Source organism: Lipomyces doorenjongii (genome assembly GCF_038497915.1).
Source record: "Lipomyces doorenjongii strain NRRL Y-27504 unplaced genomic scaffold V1508scaffold_35, whole genome shotgun sequence".
NCBI lineage: Eukaryota > Fungi > Ascomycota > Lipomycetes > Lipomycetales > Lipomycetaceae > Lipomyces > Lipomyces doorenjongii.
The window spans coordinates 72,341-93,435 of NW_027118102.1; the positions used below are offsets into that span (position 1 = coordinate 72,341).

The 21,095-nt window shown below is 48.2% G+C and overlaps 7 protein-coding genes across 7 annotated transcripts; 3 read left to right on the plus strand and 4 right to left on the minus strand.

The window, feature by feature from the left end:
* Window positions 1–126: 126 nt before the first annotated feature.
* On the plus strand, window positions 127–1,079 carry V1508DRAFT_419961 (uncharacterized protein). Its single transcript, XM_066940667.1, has one exon. It carries the CDS (start codon window positions 585–587, stop codon window positions 837–839), a length of 255 nt encoding a protein of 84 aa, XP_066794983.1. The 5' UTR covers window positions 127–584; the 3' UTR covers window positions 840–1,079.
* Window positions 1,005–3,672, minus strand: V1508DRAFT_419963 (glycosyl hydrolases family 31-domain-containing protein). Its single transcript, XM_066940668.1, has 2 exons — window positions 3,607–3,672; window positions 1,005–3,536 (listed from the first exon to the last, which is right to left on the minus strand). Exon 2 carries the CDS (start codon window positions 3,516–3,518, stop codon window positions 1,092–1,094), a length of 2,427 nt encoding a protein of 808 aa, XP_066794984.1. The 5' UTR covers window positions 3,519–3,536; window positions 3,607–3,672; the 3' UTR covers window positions 1,005–1,091.
* Window positions 3,673–5,716: 2,044 nt separating this feature from the next.
* On the plus strand, window positions 5,717–7,777 carry V1508DRAFT_419964 (maltose permease). Its single transcript, XM_066940669.1, has one exon. It carries the CDS (start codon window positions 5,919–5,921, stop codon window positions 7,581–7,583), a length of 1,665 nt encoding a protein of 554 aa, XP_066794985.1. The 5' UTR covers window positions 5,717–5,918; the 3' UTR covers window positions 7,584–7,777.
* A 2,165-nt stretch (window positions 7,778–9,942) lies between these two features.
* On the minus strand, window positions 9,943–11,670 carry V1508DRAFT_433380 (fatty acid desaturase-domain-containing protein; the record flags this gene model as incomplete). The annotated part of the gene is made up of 2 exons (XM_066941983.1): window positions 9,943–11,437; window positions 11,492–11,670. The coding sequence occupies 2 exons, from the start codon at window positions 11,668–11,670 to the stop codon at window positions 9,943–9,945; spliced, it is 1,674 nt and encodes a 557-aa protein (XP_066794986.1).
* Window positions 11,671–13,812: 2,142 nt separating this feature from the next.
* V1508DRAFT_419974 (uncharacterized protein) lies at window positions 13,813–14,884 on the plus strand. Its single transcript, XM_066940670.1, has one exon. It carries the CDS (start codon window positions 13,903–13,905, stop codon window positions 14,605–14,607), a length of 705 nt encoding a protein of 234 aa, XP_066794987.1. The 5' UTR covers window positions 13,813–13,902; the 3' UTR covers window positions 14,608–14,884.
* Window positions 14,885–15,313: 429 nt separating this feature from the next.
* Window positions 15,314–17,727, minus strand: V1508DRAFT_356555 (fungal-specific transcription factor domain-containing protein; the record flags this gene model as incomplete). Its single annotated transcript, XM_066936995.1, has 2 exons — window positions 15,314–17,444; window positions 17,498–17,727. The coding sequence occupies 2 exons, from the start codon at window positions 17,725–17,727 to the stop codon at window positions 15,314–15,316; spliced, it is 2,361 nt and encodes a 786-aa protein (XP_066794988.1).
* Window positions 17,728–18,533: 806 nt separating this feature from the next.
* V1508DRAFT_419976 (phosphatase 2A regulatory B subunit-domain-containing protein) lies at window positions 18,534–21,027 on the minus strand. Its single transcript, XM_066940671.1, has 3 exons — window positions 20,837–21,027; window positions 20,361–20,759; window positions 18,534–20,308 (listed from the first exon to the last, which is right to left on the minus strand). The coding sequence occupies exons 1-3, from the start codon at window positions 20,858–20,860 to the stop codon at window positions 18,863–18,865; spliced, it is 1,869 nt and encodes a 622-aa protein (XP_066794989.1). The 5' UTR covers window positions 20,861–21,027; the 3' UTR covers window positions 18,534–18,862.
* Window positions 21,028–21,095: the final 68 nt, after the last annotated feature.

Below are 21,095 nucleotides of genomic sequence, written 5' to 3' on the forward strand. Positions count from 1 at the left end.
GAATCGGTAACGGAGTTGTAAGGTATTTGGCGGGGAAGAGGTGCGAAGTGGGGAAACCTGTTGTGGTGCATATATGGCATAAATGCGCAGTAATGGCCAAAGTCCAGGCGCTTTGTTAGCCAAATGGCACCATTTATTTTAAGAGAACACTGTAAAAAAAATACACGAGGCGCGAGTGAATTGAGGTTAAGTGATTAATGCTAACATCGAATAGAACCAAAGTCACATTACAACACACTTGGCGAAACGAAAATGAGCGGTTGTGCAACATTAATAATAATTTACATATGAAAACGTCTCCATGACGACGTGGAAGTCTACTGGCTCCTCCCGGATCCGGTTTAATGGTGTGATGGCTCTGGCTCTACCGTTAACCACATGACGTCAACATCATCTCGACCATCGCGTGAAGGTCGTCACCAACGATAACGATCGTGCTGTTCTTAGATACTGAACCCTGAAACCTTGAGTTATGGGGCCATCAAACTCTAAAGAGCCTGAACTGCACTGAGGAACTTAGATTTTACCTCATACTTCGCTTATCGAACCGCTCGACCTCAGTTCGCAAGCGCCTAGCATTATGGATGGAGATTAGATTACCGATAAGATTCCCGCCTTATCGTATCGGCAACAGCCCTAAGATATCGCTACTATTCCTTGCTACGAACTATATGGCATGTATAACAAGAACTATGTACTCTCTGAGTGATAAGGATAGAGTTGTGTCAACAGATATGTCATCTGTATATGCCGCTCTCCTCCCCGTAATCTTCACGCTCACTTGCGCTGAATACATCGATTGCTCCTATGGGTTCGAATACTGTTTTTACTACCAATGAGCCGCTCAAAATTTTCCGCAGATGGCGTAATGTTGTCTATGGAAATGGCACGGCTCCTGACCGCTCCTGGTCCTGCCCGGAGCAAATAAATAGAAATTGAAACAACTATCGAACATTTTACGGATTGCAAGATGGTAATATGGTGACCGATCACACATACATTGCTTTAATTGCTAAAGTATTCAATTATGATCTAAGTAGAATTGCAAAATCGCTGCATCAAAATGAAACAAATTCCAAATAATTTTCGCGTTAAGAACCCCACCGTGAATCGGCAAGAAGCAGTTCTTGGAGGGCACCAAGGAGTCTCTCGTCCAAATCAAGCGCATGTAATCGAGTAAGGCGACTACTCAACGGTATTGGCGCACTCAATACAGACCAAATTTCTTGCTTCACATCAAAATGCATGCAAGCATCGTTGAGAAGCCGGAAAATGTGCTTCGATACATCAGTCACTGCTAGTTGAGGATCGTCACCCAGGATGATCTCCAGCTTAGAAGTAGCGGGGAGCCCTTCGACTCCTATTTCAACACCGTTGGCAGTCACGGAAATTTTACATTTCCAGTCGGCATTGTCGACCAAAGCTCGAATACTTTTGACGGTACCAAGCATCAAAAATGTGAAAGTCCAGTCCCTCTTTTCCACTGCCGAATTGGCTTTTGTGACCACCGGTCCAATTGATAAAGTGCCAACGTCCTGCTTGTACGAAATTGGCGTATGTACGAAGTCGACATCTTCTATACCACTTCCATTTCCATCGTCTTCATATATATCAAACGAACCATCTCTCCCAACCACCACTATCACTTCCAGACTTTCTGGGGTTTTGCCACCGTTACCAGGCGTTTTTGCAGCATCGAGTGGAATGATAGACCCCTCTTGAGCAAACACAGCATACTCATCCAATGTTCGATAAATCCAGATTTCGCGATTACCGTCGTAGACAATACCCGAGAAAATATCGACATGCTTTCCCGGTGGAAGCCAAGCACGCATCCGAGCTCGTCGGGTCACAGCGTCCCTTGGTGCAGTCAAGGGTGCAACAATCAGGCTCGAGCCAAATAAAAACATATTCCGGTTTCGATATGCTTCTTCTTGCTCCGGATATTCCCAATACAATGGCTGTACTAGAGGTTCATCGTCCCGAGCTGATCTAACATTCATAGAATATAGATATGGTATGAGACGGTGCCGCAAACGCAGAGCATCCGCCATAATTTTATACGCCTCGATGGTGAAACACCAAGGCTCCTTTGAATTGAACGGGTTATTGCTGGAGTGGAGTCTCAAAATCGGAGAGAACACGCCAAGTTGGACCCATCGAGTAGCAAGCTCATCGTCTTTATACCCATGCATATGGCCCCCTATGTCGTGACTCCACCATCCATATCCGATATTCGAACTTGTAGCAGTAAATTCAGGTTGAAAATCTAAGGACTCCCATGTCACTATTGTATCACCGGAGAAGCCGATGGGATAACGATGGCTTCCAGGACCGGCAAACCGGGAGAATGTCATAGGTCGCTTGTTTCCCCTTGAATTGCAGAGGAAGTGAAAGTGGTTTAACATCCAAAGAGGGTCGACACCTGCGATCGCAGAGAAGCTACCTTGCTGCCAGTCAATCCACCAAAAGTCGATGCCTTGGTCTTCAAGCGTACGAAGCAAAATATCGAAATAAGCGTTCAGAAATGCCTTATCGGTTATGTCGAACGCAATCGGATCCTGAAGCGAAGCATCTTTTCCGAGCACTTTACACATCTCCTCATACAAATCTTCATAACTCGCGACACCATCTGCTGGGTGATCATTTAATGTAACTTTCAAGTCTCTCTTGCGCATCTCTAGCAAGAAGGAGCCTGGATCGGGAAAGAGGTTCGAATTCCAGCTATAACCTGTCCAACCACTGAATCCACTTTTTTTGACCATTTCGTCCTCAACCCAGTGCCAATCCATATCCAGCACTGCGACCGACAGTGGAATCGCTTCGACTTTAAAGCGATCCATTAAAGCTAGATACTCATCCGCAGAGTACTTATAATACCGACTCCACCAATTTCCCAAAGCCCATCGCGGGAGAAGGGGTTGACTTCCAGAGAGAGCATAGAACGCTTTGATCGCATCCTTGTAATCGCGTCCATATGCAAAGAGATATCCGTCAATTGACTCGCTTTGTTGGCGACCACTAACCCAACCGTCGTCCGTGAACAACATCGATTGTGAGTCATCAAGCATCATGTATCCGTTCTTGGCTATTACACCAGGACCCAGAGGTATCTTTCCGTCAGCTTCATCAAGTGTCCCGGCTGTACCTCCAAGGTCCCAACGTGCAACCCGACTCGGCTCACCGTACCGCCACTGACTGTGATAGTTGGTGACATTTCCTCTTACTTGTACGCGGAGTCCATTAGTACTGAATGGTTGCTTGTCGTATCGCAGATGAAACCGTTCAGTAATTATTTCGAGGCTGTCCTCGCGATCGACAACGCGAAAGCTAGGGACAGGTAAATTTCGGTTAATCGCCAAAGTCGATGCTCGATCTTCGAAGACTGAGTCCAGCGAGTACTCAAAGCGGACCAAGCCTGAAGCTAGTACAGTGAAGCGGTATCGGAGATTGCCTGTGCCACCAACAATAGCTGAGGGATTTGCAACCGGCGAGGTTGGGAGACGTCGATGTTTCATTGTGGAGTCCAAGGAGCACTACTAGGTAATAACGCTGAGTGTTAGTAGACTTTCTGAGTTAAGCGACAAAGCGAAGTGGGCACTCGACTTTATCTATTGCCCAATTTTGTAATGTCAAGCGCTGCAAGCTGACACGCGCGTGGGGAGGGGGGTGCCGGGGGGGCGGAACTACTTCGGCAGCTGGAGGGATCGATCGATAGCCTAGTCCGCCGAAGTTGGCCCTAGGGCCCCAAAGATTCGCCGGCTAAGGCGCTAAAGGTATCCACCCCCACATCGGCAGGAGCGCAGGACGATGAAGGTGCGCACGAGGAGTGGGTCGTCCCAGCCAACAAGAGAATACCTCAATTATCTGAAAATTACGTGGTGGGAACTGTAGGGGTTATAAATCGAAACAAGCCCATCTGAAATTCTCAGCATTATATTAATCGTGGTACCGATTACAATTTTCACTCGCCTCCGGACGGAGGTAGCAGTATACGCAATTTGGAAAATAGGTCGTCATACATTAGCGAGCACGTGGGAGGCGGATAAGAGTCGTCGTAACTGGTTTCTCCGAGAAAATCTCCGCAAGCTTACACGGAAACTCACCGGGAAGTCAACTCCGAGCTCCATCAGATATGGCACACGTCTCCACTGCACTCCACATCACTTTATATCTCTAATTTGTCCGGTCGATGCGAGACCAAACCCGCAAACCTGTGAGGCATTTTATTATCGAGTTCCCATCTGCACCGTTCATCGAACGGCGGCTACCGAGTGGGCTGGATTCATAGCTTTTAGTTCAAATTTCCGAACAAAATGCGTTTTGGATTCAAGTAGAAATTCTTTACTACCAAAGATGCTGGTTAGTTAGAGGGATGGGTGTTGGTATTTTTTCTATTCAAAACCAAGCTCCACGCCAGCCTCTCCATTGCGGAATAGGGTAATATTGGAGCTTAAGCTTAATTCGCTACCAGCCCTGATGCCGTACTGCTACACATTTTCTTTAATTCAACAGCAACTGGCCATACAACATTTGGAGCTACAACATTGGAGCTCAGTGTACCTCTAACAGTACTGTTATTAAGGACATGTAAACTAGCTAAAGATAGATTTGTACTGGTGGACTGTACCACATCGAACATTAAATCTATTTGGCATTTTAGTGGTGGATGACGTCGTGCTTCCGAAAGTGTGGGGGTGGGGGGTTAGTGGTCTCAGCAAATATCCAAAACGTACCAGAGAGTTTGGCCGAATAAGGCACTTGATAACAGAGTAACAAATATTGGAGTTAGCAGCGTGATATCTATTTTCATAGTTCTTTGCAGAGTAATTACCGATGTTCGCCAGCTGGCTAATATTGACGGTAGTGGTCGGAACACGAGGCAGCTTGGCTCTCGTCGATCGGTTGCCAGTTAATATCGTGCTCACTAAGCAACATGCCATGGAACCTCAAGGTCTTTGATGCTTTCGGATTGCTCTGTACCTTTAAGTGGTGGATGCTTGTAATAGATCCAATGCTGTAATAGGAATACAAAATTATTGTGTATTAAATACGAAATCTCCTTAGAACAAGCCTGATCAGTGCCACACACTTGCTGCCAGTGTTCCCTCTGGCTCAAATCTAATTAACGTCAGAAACCTGATCAATCCAGCCAAGCAACAAAGGCGAGATACATTTATAGTCTGCGCTTTTCATTTACGGAGAATAGCGGATGCTGTTGCAGATCTGCTACCATCCATGCATGCTCCTTCGTGTCTGACCAGCTGATGCATTTATGTGGGTCATGTAGTATACCCGATTGGGAACACAAGGTCAACGCGTCACAATTTGCCGTCTGATGCGTTGTGCGGCTTTGGTAAGTCGTTGTCCGAAGCAGGTATAGAAGACTTCTTGGACTGAGCCCTATCCGGTCAAGTCATCTGAGTAGCGGGCCGGTAGAGCAAAAGAGGCCAACCGCCAAGACTTACAAATGCCTTCTACCGTAGCATTAAATTTCACAGTGATACCAATTAAATGTGACGATCAACATGAATTTCTATATATTTTCAAATTGACGAATTTGAGCCAACGATACTAAAAAGTGGGGAAGAGATGCGGGGTAGCCCCACGGCGTTATTTTCGGAGAAATTTGGACACCCACGGCTGCCAAAGATTGTTAGGCTAACTCTTCTGGATTAAGATTCCTGGCTCTCCGCGGGGTAAGGTCATACGTGCCAAGGAGCCACGTGAATGTAAACATACACCTAAATGCACGCGTCAAGTCAAGCTTCTTAAAACATAATCACTATTATAAATATCGGACGCACACACCATTCGACATGGTTTGATATTATGTATTCATAGTCGCGTGCTCTTTTGCAGACCTATCTCTCCGGCTAGTCTTTCGCGATCAAGGCACCTACAACGGAACTATCAGCATGGCCGCAGAAGTCGATAAAGAGAGCTCTGTCGGCACAGTAGCAGCCGTCACGGCGCAGGTCAACCACGATCTTAGTTGTGACTTGCTCGCGGAAGCCAAGGATGCCACTAACCAAGAACATCAGATGTCCTTCATACAGGCCATCAAGCTGTATCCGAAGGCGGTGGGCTGGTCCTTGGTGCTCTCGCTGGCCATCATCATGGAAGGGTACGATTTGATTTTGTTGGGTTCCTTTTACGCCTTCCCTACTTTTGTGCGGAAGTACGGCGAGTTGCAGCCGAACGGCAGTTATCAGATTCCTGCAGCATGGCAAGCTGGCCTGGGCAATGGCGCACGGGCCGGTGAGATTCTCGGTCTGTTCGCTACTGGTATAATATCCGAGCGATTTGGATATCGGAAGACCATGCTTGCCGCGCTGTTCGCCCTCACTGGTTTTGTGTTTATTCTCTTCTTCGCAAAGGACATTGTCATGCTACTGGTCGGCGAGGTCCTTTGCGGGACCGCCTGGGGGGTCTTCCAAACGCTGACCACCACGTACGCCGCCGAAGTATGCCCTGTTGCCCTCCGTGCCTATCTCACCACCTACGTCAATCTTTGCTGGGTTATTGGCCAGTTTATTGCCTCAGGTATTCTGCGAGGGATGCTCAGTCGCTCTGACGAATGGTCCTATCGCATACCATTTGCGTTACAGTGGATGTGGCCCATTCCTATCGCGGTTGGAGTCTTCTTGGCACCCGAGTCGCCATGGTGGCTAGTTCGCAAAGGTCGCCATGAGGAAGCGGGCAAGGCGCTAGGTCGCCTGACACGGAAGAATGATCCCAACTTCAATGTGGAGCGCACGGTCGCTATGATGATTCACACCAACGAGATTGAGAAGAGTATGTCGCAAGGTACAAGCTACTGGGATTGCTTTCGGGGGACCAACCTACGTCGCACCGAGATATCGTGCTTGGTCTGGGCTATACAAGTTCTCTGCGGAACCGGACTCATGACATACTCGACATACTTCTACAAGCAAGCTGGCCTGCCGACCACGCAATCATTCAACATGACTCTCGCGCAGTATGGTATCGGCATCATTGGCACCTTAAGCTCTTGGTTTTTGATGTCGCGCTTTGGTCGCAGGACAATATACCTTGGCGGATTGGTCATCGCCGATATCCTGCTTCTTGCCATTGGCTTAACATCTATCGCTCCGTCGTCCAACTCGCGCGCCAGCTGGGCTATCGGGTCGTTATTGCTGGTGTTCATCTTTGTGTATGATACCACAATCGGTCCTGTCACTTACTCTCTTGTGTCGGAGATGCCATCTACGCGACTGCGTCCGAAAGCCATTGTGTTGGCCCGGAACTTGTACATCTTCTGCTCCATCGTCAACGGCATCATAACACCGTACATGCTCAATCCCACGGCCTGGAACTGGAGTGCTAAGACCGGCTTCTTCTGGGCAGGGTCTTGTGCCGTGTGTCTGGTGTGGGCGTATTTCCGTTTACCTGAGCCCAAGGGCCGCACCTACGGAGAAATCGACGACCTCTTCGAGCGGCGCATCCCCGCCCGAAAGTTCAAGGAAACGAAGACTAATCTTTTTGAAAGTCAAATTGACGAATACGATGACGGCAAGGCAGCGGTGGAGATGATCGAGACGGTTCCCAAGGCCAATTGATGCCATTCGTTTATTACTTGTCTTGATTTTTGATGTGATTCAGATGTTATGAGCAAATGAGGATGTAAGCCTGCGATTTACTATAAAATTTATTATTATGATATTCAAAGCTGCGACATCTCCTCCATTTGCCAACATTGGTATTTGCCGAAAGATCCTCGGATACGTCGGACGAGAGGCGCGGAATACAGAAGTCAGCAGGCATGCTGTTGTAAGCTCAGGAATTTGGTAGCATATTTGGTCCTTTGTCAATTTGATTGCGATTGTGTTTTCGTTTGGTACATTCGCAGGCCCAGGCAGGACCGAGGGAAAGGACATACATATAAGGACGTAGAGGTGCTGGCGAGTCCTCGCTAGAATATATTCAAAAACCTACTTACTTCCCAACTATTTCGTAACATATAGTTACGCCCTAAAGATTTGACACCTTATCCCATGGAAGGCGGATATTTCCGTCGAGAGCGATTTCGTGAAGTGACCGTGCCGTGCTGTCTGCCTGTGCGTCGACGAGGCTATTCTCGAGCATTTGTGACCGGGACCGGTCGATCAATTCCAGGCCGGCTAGGTTCAATCAGTCTGGAGGGTTGTCAAGGAAGTTCAGCCCCGCCTGGAGCTGTTGTTCGGATTGGCGACTCAGATTGCCGGTTCGTGCTTTATCCCATCGATCTTGGCAAAGATATTCTACCACCTGGGTGTTCTTGGGAAGGGGGCGAGTGGAGCATAATTTTTGCTGATTAGTTGACAAGTTTCAAAATAAGGTGCCGACCGAATGGAAAACGTAAGGCGATGAGGGTCTCGCAACAAACTGGTCATGATCGACTCAACTACCCAAATTATGGAACCAGCAGAGGAGATGGCCGAGATTGGAGTACACTGGGGGCAACAAGGATGGAAATTGCGGTTAGCTAACGTAATAACGCGCACGGGGGATGCGGCACGCAAGGTGACGTCACAGGGTCTCAAGGTTTGCTGCTTTTTGTTACGTTCATTCGTTGCTTTTGCTTCCGTGTTATTCGTCTTGGTTTGGTGTCCGTTGCGTGACCTTGTCTTCGCTTGCGTCAAGGTGTACACAATTTAGTACATGCCTGACAGAGTGTGAAAGAGGGAGAGGGAGGGAGGGGGGAGGGGGGGGGGGGTTGTCCTCGCTGTCATGTGGGCACGAAGATGTAGCTTACTATGTACGAAGGAATTGTGGAGGTAGGGGTGGATACGGTTTGCCATTAATCGTAACTCGTAATCGTATAGTTTAATATACGATTGGTTGCAAAAGTTTACGATTAACTATACGAGCAATGAAGTGGGTTGCTCGCAAAGAATCGTATAGTTGCCTGGACATTTAGGTCTCTAAACCCTAACCATTGATACACCCAATCTTGATGGAATTCAGAGGACAGAGGTTTCCTGGACATAACCTACCTTCCTAATAAGGAATACGATTACTTCACGATATTTTACTTCACTCTACGATTACTTTACGATTAGAGCTTCATTTTTGCATTTAACTTTACGATAATCTCAAAAGTTGATGGTAATCGTAATCGTATCCACGCCAATTTGGAGGAAATATGAATAAAGATATCCTAGACTATTTGAGTGTGCCGTCGACTGGGCATAATGTTTGTGTTTTCATATGACCAAATAAGCGCTGATCCAGAGCTGGTGAGAAAAAGTTGATGTTGCTATCACCGAATATGAGTGCGGTAATTACCAGCTGTTCACACTAATTTCTCGGAGGTGAAATCAAAGTCGAGCGTCGGCCATTGCAGCGGGTCTCGTGCTGGGGCGCAACAAGGCACTGTATGTTGATTTTCTGAAGTTAGTCCCTTGTGGTTATCGACCAATGTTGATGTTCAAAGTGTCAGGCGATGGCTTAACACCAGCTCTAGGAAAATTTACCCAGCCCTTGGTGCTGGTCATAACTATGCGATTTAGGGTCCACGGTCAAACGGTTTTTCAAAATCTCGGCGTATATCTTTGGTAATTGGCAGACACTTCTGGTCCTCCGAGTACAAAAAGTTAATCCCCCTGAACCCGGCACTTGGGCCGGTGTCGCAGTCACGCGCAGACTGGTCGGCTGGGCGGATTATGACGGTGTTGGAAAGTTACTGGAATGTGAAGTGCTCAGGAATTGCGCCTTCACCCAGTCTGCCGGAATGAGAGTGTAGTCTGGTTTGCGCACCTCATCGTCCAGTGATGAGTGAATTTCGTTAGAGTGAGCCAAGGTAATCGTATAAAGTCGTCTAAATGTTAAGCATTGCAGTTTGTGAGTGTATGACTGTTCAAGTCCTATTTTATCTCCATTTTATTCAGAACGCGTCTAAAACTTAAAAACACTTAATCGAAACATCTACAGCTAAATTCAATTCAAGCCTGACATCGCTTCTTTCTTCATGTGAGTTGTGCATTCGGCCATGATCGACGCCTGCTTTGCAATATCCTCCAACTTCGAGAGGACTTCTTTGTTGCCGTCGACAAAGCCATAGATGCAGTACTCCATACCGATATTTTTGCAGAAATCAATGACATGCTTCTGCGCTGCACGGAAGTTATGTCTGGGCATACGTGGGAAAAGGTGGTGCACGGCCTGAAACTGCAAGCCGCCATGGAGGAAGTCGAGCCATGCAGGGCAGTCGATGTCCATAGTTGTGCGCAGCATCTTTTGCGCGAATGACTCGGACACGCCGAGGTCTGCGGTTGACATGGCAAAGTGCGATAGTGTGACTTGCACATGTAAGGGCATGGTGGCGATATGGCTTACCAGAACGTAGCCGATGCGAGTACTGATCGTTGGCACTTGCAGGTATACCAACCAGTAGCCGTACCAATACCAAAACGCAATTACGCCTATGATCTCATAGTAGCGCAACCAAGCTGCGTCGCCGTGACGTGGGCCTTTACCTATCAACAGGTGCTCCCATGAGAGCCTGTGCAGATTGAATCTGCCAAAGCAGAGAACAGGATAGTAAGTCAAGTTTTGAATAGGGACCATAATCTGTGCGACAGCATCAAACTGTATCAAGCGATTGTAGTACGTAGAGAAAATATTGCTAAACGACTTGGTAGACACGGCAAAAAAAGGCAACTGCTGGATGTCTGGATCATGTACAGGATCGTTTGTGACAAAGTGATGGACGTTATGACTTGACTTCCACCAGCCAATACTGAGACCGCTGATGTAGTTGGCTATAAGACCGCCAATGATGTTGTCCCAGAAAAATGAGTGAGTGATGGCGCGATGTCCGGCATCATGAGCTGTGAACATGAGTTGGTGCCAGAACAGCCCGAGACAGGTAGCCGACAGGAGATACCACTTGATTTGAAGAAAGTAGTATGAAAGTGCGGCGAGTGTGAAGTATCGCACGCATTCGCTGCCGTATCCCCAGTAGGTGCACTTGAAATATCCTTCGCGATGCAACATCGCTTCCAGCTCCCGGTATCTATTGGTTATGAATGTCTGAGTTCCGTAGTCAAGAGACGGATATTTCTCCAGATCGTGTTCAACCAGTTTGCGGTCGTATTCCGCCATCAGCTCCGTTCTTGCAGGCGGCTCAAGCACGGAGGGAGAGACAACTGTGACTTTCTGGACCTCTTCCGAGTCTGTCATCGAGTCGAGTGAGTCGTGTCGTTTTGGAGCAACGATACCGTTAAGAGTGAGGATGTCATCGGAGGAAGAGCCGCTGGAAATGGAGGACGAGCGGGAAGACGAACCGGAAGAAATTGTTATGGCCTCGTCAATCATGTCTTTGGTTCTAAAGAAACCGCCTTGTATCGGCGGAACGAAATTCTTCCAAACCCCTTCGATTCGGCCTATCTGGAACTTGCGCGACAAGGCCTTTGCCTCGTCTGAGTGATATCTGTTAGCCTGTTAGCACCTGAATTGACGAAAGGTCATTGATGGTGCAACTCACGCATTGAATTCATCTGTTGCATTGCGACCGACCATATGAAAGACAACCTTGTCGCCGCCTGGGTGTTTGTGAAGCCAGGAATCGAGTCGTAGGACACGGTTTTCGTATATGACAATTGTTTTGCCGTCTGCGATCATGGCCTCGACATCGTCGCTGGATAGATGTTGTTTGAGACCCATTGAGTGTGAATTGTGAACGCGCGATAGGGGTCTGGTTGAGCGAGAGATGGCGGCAGAGAACAGGTAGCAGGACATAGACGTACATATACCAGATACAGGCAGGACAGGAGATTGAGGTCATTGTGCGAAGCAGGTTGATGCAGCCATGGCCGCGAGTGGATTTCCCCACGCATCTGCGCAAACCACATGGTAGGTATGCGAGAAAAATGGCGCTAACAGGATAAATATACATTATGAGAGTGAGGAGAAATTGATCAGGGTCAAAAGATACGAACGCCACTCGCACTTACAAGGAGCTCGGGCCGAGGACGCATTGAGGAAGCCGCGCGGACAAAGGAGGGCTGGGGCTCAGCGTGAAACCTTCCTCAGGGTCCTCCTGTCAAACGCGAGGGGCTCGCACAAACCCAATGAATGGCAACCACGCGGTTCGCTATCAGGAGTAGGAAGGGTTTGGTACCTGACACTGACCCTGACCTTGACCTTTTAGCTCGCTTAGCTAGCCCAATCTGTCCACTCCCAAAAGAGGCTAGTGTATACTGCTCTTCGGCACTGCGATACGCATTCACCCTAACCCACATAGATCGTCATGGTCTTCATTTCATTCGAAACGAAATTGCGAATTGCGAGACATGGCCCTGCCGATTCCAACGCCCCCTCCCCCAGCCCGGCACTAAAGGAGAAGCCGCAGACAAGTACATGTTTCGATCCGGCTTCTAAGAGCGAGAGGCAAGTTTAAACCGATCCGTAACAGCATTGTTTAAGCGGATTGGTGTTCAGACTAAGCACCACCCGAAAATTTTCTGTCGCTGAGGCTTTTTCGGTGTTGACTTAGCGGATTAGCGTTGAGTGCATTGCCCACTCGTAGTGATGTCCAGGCAAATTAGGCACATTGCACCTTCTGCTTAACTGCGAGTCGGATTCCGGGACGAACTCCGAAATTGGGGACTCAAGAAGACCGTTGTTTGGGTGATGCAGATGAGAAGACACTAGACGGACCTCAGGTTGCATCCATTGGATAAGGTCAAAGATAGAAGGCCACGGGTTCCAAACCTCTCGCAGCAGGGACCCAAGGCAGCACCTCTAATATATACAGAAGTGTGTCTGCAGACAATTGTGGCAGATCAGGTGCAAACCGGCTTCCTCCCCACTCAGATTATTCACTTTCCCTCGTTTATTGTTTACAATAGGTTTTACACGAATAACGAATAATTGAAAATTTCTTGCGAATACGAATAAAAATCAAATTTAGGAGAATATTCGCAATATTTCTGCTGCATTACAAAATCAAGACTACCTGTATTCTTCTTCTTTATGCTCCCTCAAAAACAACAACAATTTTCTGATAGTTTCCGCACCTCCGCAAACCTAGAAGACTCTTGCCTGTGTTGAGTTAATCCCACAGACAAGTGGGACATCCCGCTGACGGAAGAAATAGGACAATCACTATCGGGCATGTTGTTGTAGTCTTGTAGACTGGTAGTAAGAATAATCTTAAAGGGATAAAATTTATTACAGGACGCGACGCGTGGGCTGTATGTGGATTTGATTTGTATTCTATGGCTGCCATATAGATTCATCAAGACTAACCGCAGCATTCCTCCTTTAAAGACACTTGGTATCTCGCGTGAAGTACGCAGGCATATCCACTGTTACGACACTCACCAGTCGCAATCGGAATTCCGTCTTGTACGTTCGATCAATGAAAATGATAATCATTTATCCATGAAGGCATGCAGTCGCCACTTCCTGTATCTTTTGGGGTTGTTGCCTCGGGCAAATATATGTAACGTCTGATCTGTAAAATCTCTATGAATTTGAAGGTCAAATACCCCTACCCCTTTGCTTTGCGCGCAATGTCAAGTTGAGCAGGTCCGCACCTAACAGAGACGGTCCGTAAGATCATGAAGAGTGCTGGACAAAGCCGTTCCGGCCCTTGTAGCCATGGGTCGCATTTATTAATAATCACTAATTTTAGCGTTCGGTCAAACGAAACTCAGCTAACCAACTAAAATATGTGTGCCAGATTAAGGCAGGATTTGAATGGCGATTAGATTTCCAGTGGTGCTTTAGTATCCAAATTTGCTGGCCGCATTGGAGTCATCAATCAAAATTGATGTAGTCTCTATCCCAGAATTCTCCGCCAGGGCTGTCCACGTCTCCTGTCTTAAAGATGGCTCATCGCACACTCCGCCGCCTTCCACTTGACGCTTTCTGGAAAGATCTCCAGCCGATATGTTGATAAAGTCCGCCGCCGCCCTGCACAGTGAGGTCGTAACGACGAAGATCTACGACTCCACGACTCTCGCCAATGCACCCGTCCTCCCCTCGCTCGCGGCTATGATAAACTCTTCCTTCGCAGCACACTTTGCTCAATTCCTTGATCCTGCGATCGTTAACGGGACTCAACGTCTAAGCTCTCCCAACGATCTAGCTAAAGACATTACACCTGGTGGGTTTACCGTCGTTGCATTTTCGGCATCGTCGCCCGAGACACCCATCGCTACGGCTTCAGTAAAAGCGTATTACAACGACAAGTTCTGGGAAGACTGGGGTGACGCACGGCGACTAAAGCTGAAACAATGGGAGGAGGAGAATAAAGATGCAGTGCGTACGCAATGGGAGATCACAACGGTGGCAGTCCGTTACTCTCCGGAGTACTTGAAGAAGGGCCTCGCGACTCACGTTGTCAACGCAGTCGCGGAAGAATTAAAACGTCGTTTGCTGGCCTCTCAGAAACATACGGACAGGGAATGGAAAACGATGGTCCGGGTAGTCAAGGAAATTAACGGCGACTATTGGCTTAAAAAGGGATTTGTAGTGGTCGAGGAAACTGTGATCCCTGCCGGAATTTTGGGAAAAACGGAATTGACAAATTGGGATATGGAGAAAGCGCTACGATTTGATGACTATTCACCGCTAGCGCATTCATCGTTATAAAACAACCCATTGTTTGGTCAGTCGGATTTCAGAATGCATTCTGAACACAGATTAGGACAGACATCAAAGGATTCTCAGGTCTGGAGGTGGGTTGTCCATGATTTCCGTTCCCATGAACTGGGGAGAGATATTGGACACGACGTTGTACACAGTTAGCTACATTCTCTTGTTTGGAGATTTCACAAAGAAATACCGCAAGAGACCTTAGACGAACATGATCCAAATACACTTACACACTCTATATGCATATACCAACTCTGGATTCGTTGTTTTCCCACTGGGTTTTTCCCTACGCCTTTGTCCAAATGGATGTTCCTTAACTAGAGAATCTATATACGAGCAATGCTAAGCGCCCTTCGGGGAGAGTGGCTGTGCGTTAAGGCTTGTCTCCTTGCCTAAGACCAGATGGCATGCAAGGTGGCTAACAGATCTCGGCATTTTGATCGTAAGTTCAAAATCCGGGGTTCGGTGGCCGTCTAATACAACTGATGTTGAGCTACAGCACTATCTGTGGTCGAGGCCAAGTGGACTTTCACGTATATTAACCAATCTAACATATAGTATCGACCAACACCATATTCCGTAAATCGACAAAAAAACGATACCAAGGTTACTGCTGAAAATAAAGTGTATCCCAACACCTAAGCCATAAAGTATACAGTACAAGACAAAATCCAAAATTTGTTACATGACATTAGATAATGCATTACATATGCATGTCACCTTGATAGCTATCATCTCGTATAGTGGCATCCGCAGCTGAGGCAGTGGTGGCCTTTTGATCTCCGTCCTGCCATCGCGGTGGCCAGTCTTGTGGGCCTTCCACGCTGGCATTGTACGATGATAAATACATCCAATCTTGCGATTGTTGTTGCTGTCGTTGTAGTTGTGAATCGGGATGTTGTCGTTCAGTCTGATGATGAATCTGCTGCTCAGGCGACGAATGTGCACTGCCGCTAGCTGACAAAGCTCGCAATTCACCAGACGACATATGTGGCGGATATTTACCATTTGCATGTATGTCACTCTGTCCCATCAGAAATACCATGTCATTGGCCATGCTCATCCCGGTCTCATTCCAATACCGCATAGCATTAAGATTATACAGCTCATCTTCCTCGTACGGACCATGCGCTTCGCTATAGCGACTATCCTGCGCTTGCTGTCCGGACTCGTCCTCTTCTTCATCGTCATTCTCATCGTCTTCCTCCTCCTCATCGTCCCGTGCCTTTGTGGCTCGTTTCTCAATTTCAAAGATCGGAATCCTGGAAATAGCCAAATCAAGCTTGCGCAATGCCTGAGACATCTGCTCAAAACCGCGGGAAGACACTCGCAAACTCCACCGATATTCATCCAAGCACGTCTTGAAAAGCTTGCGCTCCTCGTTCTCAGTCGCTGTAGCGAATAATAATGCCGCGAATGTCCCGACTAGTGCAAAGTTTGTCGCCGAAGTTGAATACCAAAATGCCTGAATGTGTTCTGGCTTCAAATTCTTGACGAAATCCATGGCGGCAAGCAGACGGACTCGCGCAGCAGATCGACATACTTGGACAATTTCTTTAGGAGTAGAGGGGGTGAGCGCGTCGATTATGCGCCGATGCAGAGTGATTTCTGTCGCAAAATATGCCAGGTGCAGCGAGCCGTTCGACGAAAGCTTGCGGGTCTTGAGTTGCGTATTCATGCGTAAACTTTCAGGAAGGCCCTGGTACCAGTCCTTGAGTTTGATCTGTATCGGCTTAGCTTTCTCAAGGATCCCCTCGATATCGCGCAACTCGCGTTCAGCAGCGACCGTGAATAATGTTGAGAGCACTTCATGCACGATCTCGGATAGCGAGATCATCTCCTGGAATAATCTTCGCCCGTTTTCGACTTCTGCCGATCCATCCTCGTTTGACTCATCTGCAGCGGTCTCAGGGAAATCATCAGACGTGACATGCTTGACAAGCCAATTTCTCTTATCAATATGCGACGGCCGTGACTGGGTAAGCGCATGCCATTTGTCTTGCAGCCAGACGGCCCATGCTAGCCTACGCCGTAAACCGCGCTCCCACTTTGGAATCCGCCACTTTTCACAGTCGAGTCCAAGCCCAAGTTCTTCGGCTAGTGCGACAACATGTGAACACAGCGGCCAATCACCCGCGCTATCATGCCGTCGTTGGAGCAGAAGAAGCCCGGCCTGGACAGTTGATAGTTTCGGTCGCATGATGACGTCTGCAAAAGTCTTGTGTGCAATTTTGTCCAGCTTCTCTACATCCGGCTTTTGTAGCGGCGCCAGCTCTGGATCGTATGACCACCAGTTCAACGCTAGTGAGTACACAGCAGCGAGTAGCGGTGGAGCAAATTCCCTGTGGGTGCGCGAGTACTTCTCCAAAAATACTTTCTTGTGTAACACCGGAAAGGACGGATGGACAATGCGAAAATACAAATCAATAAGCGCTTGACCGTGTGGAGCAACTATGCGTTCAATATCGTCAACTGTCTTCAGCATTTCCTCGTACCCGTCAATAGACCGATCATACTCCATAATGAACATGGCGTCATGGGCGACCTTGCGCAGGCTGACCCCATTTGCTAGCTCCGCTTCGTCACGGCGATCGAAAGGGATCAGCTCGAGAAAGCCATAGTCAAGCGTGGAAGACGAGCCGACGTAGGTCGACCACCGTGGATTCTGCAGACCGAGTGTCTTTTTGAGAAGTGAGTGTCCGCGGATCGTACTGTAATCTTCGATGGGCAGAGTTTCGCGGATCGGAACCTGAGAATGCAGCGATGATCCAGATGCGACACTGCTCTCTGGCGGTGACATGTTTGTGAATGTGGCTGGCGGTGACCCATCGACCCTTGTTACCGAATTAGCATTGACATTGAGATAGGCAGGTAACTGACAACGTACTTAGCGACTTTGGGCACACTTGCTCCTTCGACAGTACTCTGGGCGTCTCTCTTGCGCCTGGGCTTGGGACCTTCTAAAAACGTGCACTCTTGTTTGCGGAATCGGCATAGAACACACGAGTCGTCGTTCGGGGGTATAAAACACCGTGACTTGCGTCGCCGGCAGGAGTCACATGGCCGGGACTTCTGCCCGGGCTGGACGCCGATCAGAGCCTGCGCCGTGCCTTGCATGCTGGCACTGACTGTCGGAACAGCACCGCCATGCCGCGGCAGTGATCCGGTGTTGATCATTGCAGGCGCGGGTACGGGAATGCCGGGATGGGAGGAACTGAGTGGGATAATTGCGGGGATCTGGTGGGCCAGCGGCGCGAGGACGGGATACGCGGCTTGCTGTGGAAACGGCTGTTGTTGTGAATGCTGCTGAGTAACATTCTCCAATGATGGCGATTTCTGTTGCTTCAGAATTCGAGGGGTGGAGGAAGTTGGAAGAGCCTGTTGGACGGGGGCCGGCGCTCCAGTCTGTAGTTGCAATGGTTGCCGATGCGGAGTTTGCTCCGCCTGCTGCTGCGGCTGCGGAACAGGTAGCGACTGCCCGGTCCAGGCGTGACCCGTCGTGGCAGGCGACGGCGGCATTTGCTGGACTGATGTGGTGATGGGAGTATCTTACTGCCGATTGTGGTCCTCTTTTAGTGGTAAGTCCGTGGAGAGCGAGTTCATTGCAGATGAGACGAGAACCATTCACGAGTGCGGAACAAACTAAAACCAGATGGTGAATAGCAATTAGTTCGTTGGAGATATCAAGTAGCCAACCATTATCAGCTGTTAGTGCGCTCGCTGATATTTCTGGTGGCCCACTGCTAACTTTTTCCTAGAGCCCGTGCGTGCAAGCCACACTCAGCCACTACAGCCACCCTGCAGTGGTTGGGTTTACGCCTCCCGACAAAGATTTTACTTAATATAGCGCAAGTTAACTACATGCAATTAAGTTACAATATTATGTGAATATCACGTTGTGAAATATGCAAAACATGAAAACAATATTTAAAACAGTATTAAATTAATAAACTTATATGTAAATATACTGTAAGCACATATACTCTTGGTTTCCTAAATTGATCCACCAGTCTGCAGCGAGTGGCCTTCAAAATCACTTTTATACTCTCTAATAGACACTGAACATTGATCCCGATACATCATTTACAACAACCACGAAGACTTAACTACAAGAACAACGAAAAGACAAACCCAAACCGTATCGCAAAACAACCCGCCTTGTCTTTATTGTAGATGACCGAAATGCAATGCACGCAGCAACTTATAAACAACTGTCGTCGTCAACTCACAAAATCGAATCAAAATATGCGTATCATTGCACCATCGTGTTCGTCGAATTGTGCTTCGCACTCTCCTCAACCTGTTTCCACAAAAGCTGTCGGTGCTCCTCTTTCGCGTCCGCATGCTCCTCTGTTTCCCGGTACAACGCTGCACATTCTTCAAACAGTGACGGGTTCAGTTCCATAAACATTTTCACTGCATTGCACACCATCGTATGGATTGTCCGGTTCCAATGCCCTCGTGCGTTCCGGTATAAGGCTGAGAACATTATTGGCAGAATCGTCTCCACATTCTCACTCATCAGGGACACAAAGTACTCATTATTCCACAAATAGAGCGCCCTTTCCGCCACCTGAAAATGCTGACTCGACACGCACTTTGCAAGCTGCTGAAACAGAGGCACCTGGATCTTCAGAAACTCGGACGGCTCCAGTATCTCAAAAATGTCCTCAATCTCGTTCAAAAACATCACTTCCTTTGGACTATTCACTTTCGGCCAGTAATGCAGTAGTCCAAGGACAACTTCTTCTGTCAAGCTCGGGTCCTTCTCTATAAATTGCACAATGCAGTACGCCAGCTGCGGATGATATAAGCTTAACGACTTCGCTTTGTGCAACGGAATCAGTACTCGCGCAAGGAAAATCTTGTGTTCCTCTTTCAGTGGCAGGGCGAATCCGTTAATGATACTACCCAAAATCTCTAGCAACTCAGCGACGCCGTTAAATCTACCTGTCTCGTATATAAACTGGAAGAAAACGTTATTCATACACCGCCGGATGAATGATCGCAGATTGAGGAATTTGCCGTAAATCCTGTGAAGAGTTGTTTTTAAATAGTCTCGCTCCCTGGGGTCTTCGGTGTCGAATAATTCGAGTAATTGTTGTACAAAGTGATGATCAATATAAGACTTCGCCACGCTGTGCTGGAAATCCGGCGACTCCACAAACTTGAGAAAAAACTCGTACACAACTTGCATATGTGGCCACGCGATCTCCAATACCGGCTCGTCTTCATCGGGATCGTAGATATCGCCGACCGGATTCACAGGCGGCGGAATCGGTCGAAACAAATTCCGTCCGAACATGTCCACAACACTAGCATACATCTGCTCCGTGTACGTCATACGCGTGGTCGACACGAAATCCAGCAGCTCATGTAACGCAACCCGCTTGATTTCCTTCGACTTCATATCTGACGATGGGTCACCGAAATCAAAAATGACATTGCACTGTTCAATCTTCTTGAAAAACAGATCCTGCCGACTCGTTGCCGGTACCTCGTGGAATCCGGGAAGTTTTTCCAACTCGCGCTTGGCCGAAATCTCGAACACCGAAGAGTGGTGTCGCCGAGTAGGCGACCCAATTTCATCTGGGATGCCAGTTTTCAATCTGTCAAATGTGGGCGATCGCTGGCCGTGTCGTGGGGCCGCCAGGTCACCGGGCATCGTTTCTGTTGCCCCGGGTGGGGGTACGTGAATCTGATACTTGTTAGCGATCATTCAGAGCATCGCATTCAAACAAATCACGCACTACTGCTGACAAGCCATTGAGTGTATTCACATTCGTCTGTGCATTTCCCCCTCCTGGTGATCCTTGATACGATGTGGGCGATGTGGGCGAAACTTGTGGAGGCTGTATAGTGCCGGCCGTAGTCGATGACGGTGGTGTGCCGATCACAACAGGCGGTGCAGACGACCCTGACTTGCTCTGGCCGGATGGACTTCGCGATTGATCTGAGTTCGTCCGTGATAGCTGCTCTTTCGCCGACGAATCCTTCTTGCTGCTCCGTGATGCTGATCCAGAGGTGCCGGCCAGTGCGTTGTTTGATTTCACCGAAGGGCCAGACTGACTGGATTGCACTGACGACGCGGACGATCCGGATGATCCAGATGGAGACGGCGGATCGTGTGTACTTCTCGAGCGGGATAACTAGACCGATCGACCGTCAGCTCGTAAGCGCATCAACAAATAGAGCCAGATGCCCTCTATGAACAAAATGAGCTTACAACGCGCTGTTTAAAGCCTTTCATGGCGAGGACGCCAGACGGTCCTGCGCTATATCCTTGCGGTGATAGATCGAAATCGAAACGAGACGATGATGCCGCTGTCGACGCACAAAAAGATGCCCGTTTGCTCTGTTTGAAGATTATGTCGAAATGAGGAGGTGTGATTTGTGTGCGCGACAAGCAACGGTACTCCTTAGATCTAGCCACTGTGTCATCTAATTCAAATTGCATGACCACACGCGTCAACTCAAATACGTCT

Bases quoted from the DNA above. Each gene is read 5' to 3' on its own strand.
- V1508DRAFT_419963 (XM_066940668.1), bottom strand. From the start codon at position 3,518: ATGAAACATCGACGTCTCCCAACCTCGCCGGTTGCAAATCCCTCAGCT.
- V1508DRAFT_419964 (XM_066940669.1), top strand. From the start codon at position 5,919: ATGGCCGCAGAAGTCGATAAAGAGAGCTCTGTCGGCACAGTAGCAGCC.
- V1508DRAFT_419976 (XM_066940671.1), bottom strand. From the start codon at position 20,860: ATGAAAGGCTTTAAACAGCGCGTT. The intron at 20,760-20,836 runs GTAAGCTCATTT...CGATCGGTCTAG, and splicing joins AAGGCTTTAAACAGCGCGTT to TTATCCCGCTCGAGAAGTAC. The intron at 20,309-20,360 runs GTGCGTGATTTG...AACAAGTATCAG, and splicing joins TCAATGGCTTGTCAGCAGTA to ATTCACGTACCCCCACCCGG.
- V1508DRAFT_419974 (XM_066940670.1), top strand. From the start codon at position 13,903: ATGTTGATAAAGTCCGCCGCCGCCCTGCACAGTGAGGTCGTAACGACG.
- V1508DRAFT_419961 (XM_066940667.1), top strand. From the start codon at position 585: ATGGAGATTAGATTACCGATAAGATTCCCGCCTTATCGTATCGGCAAC.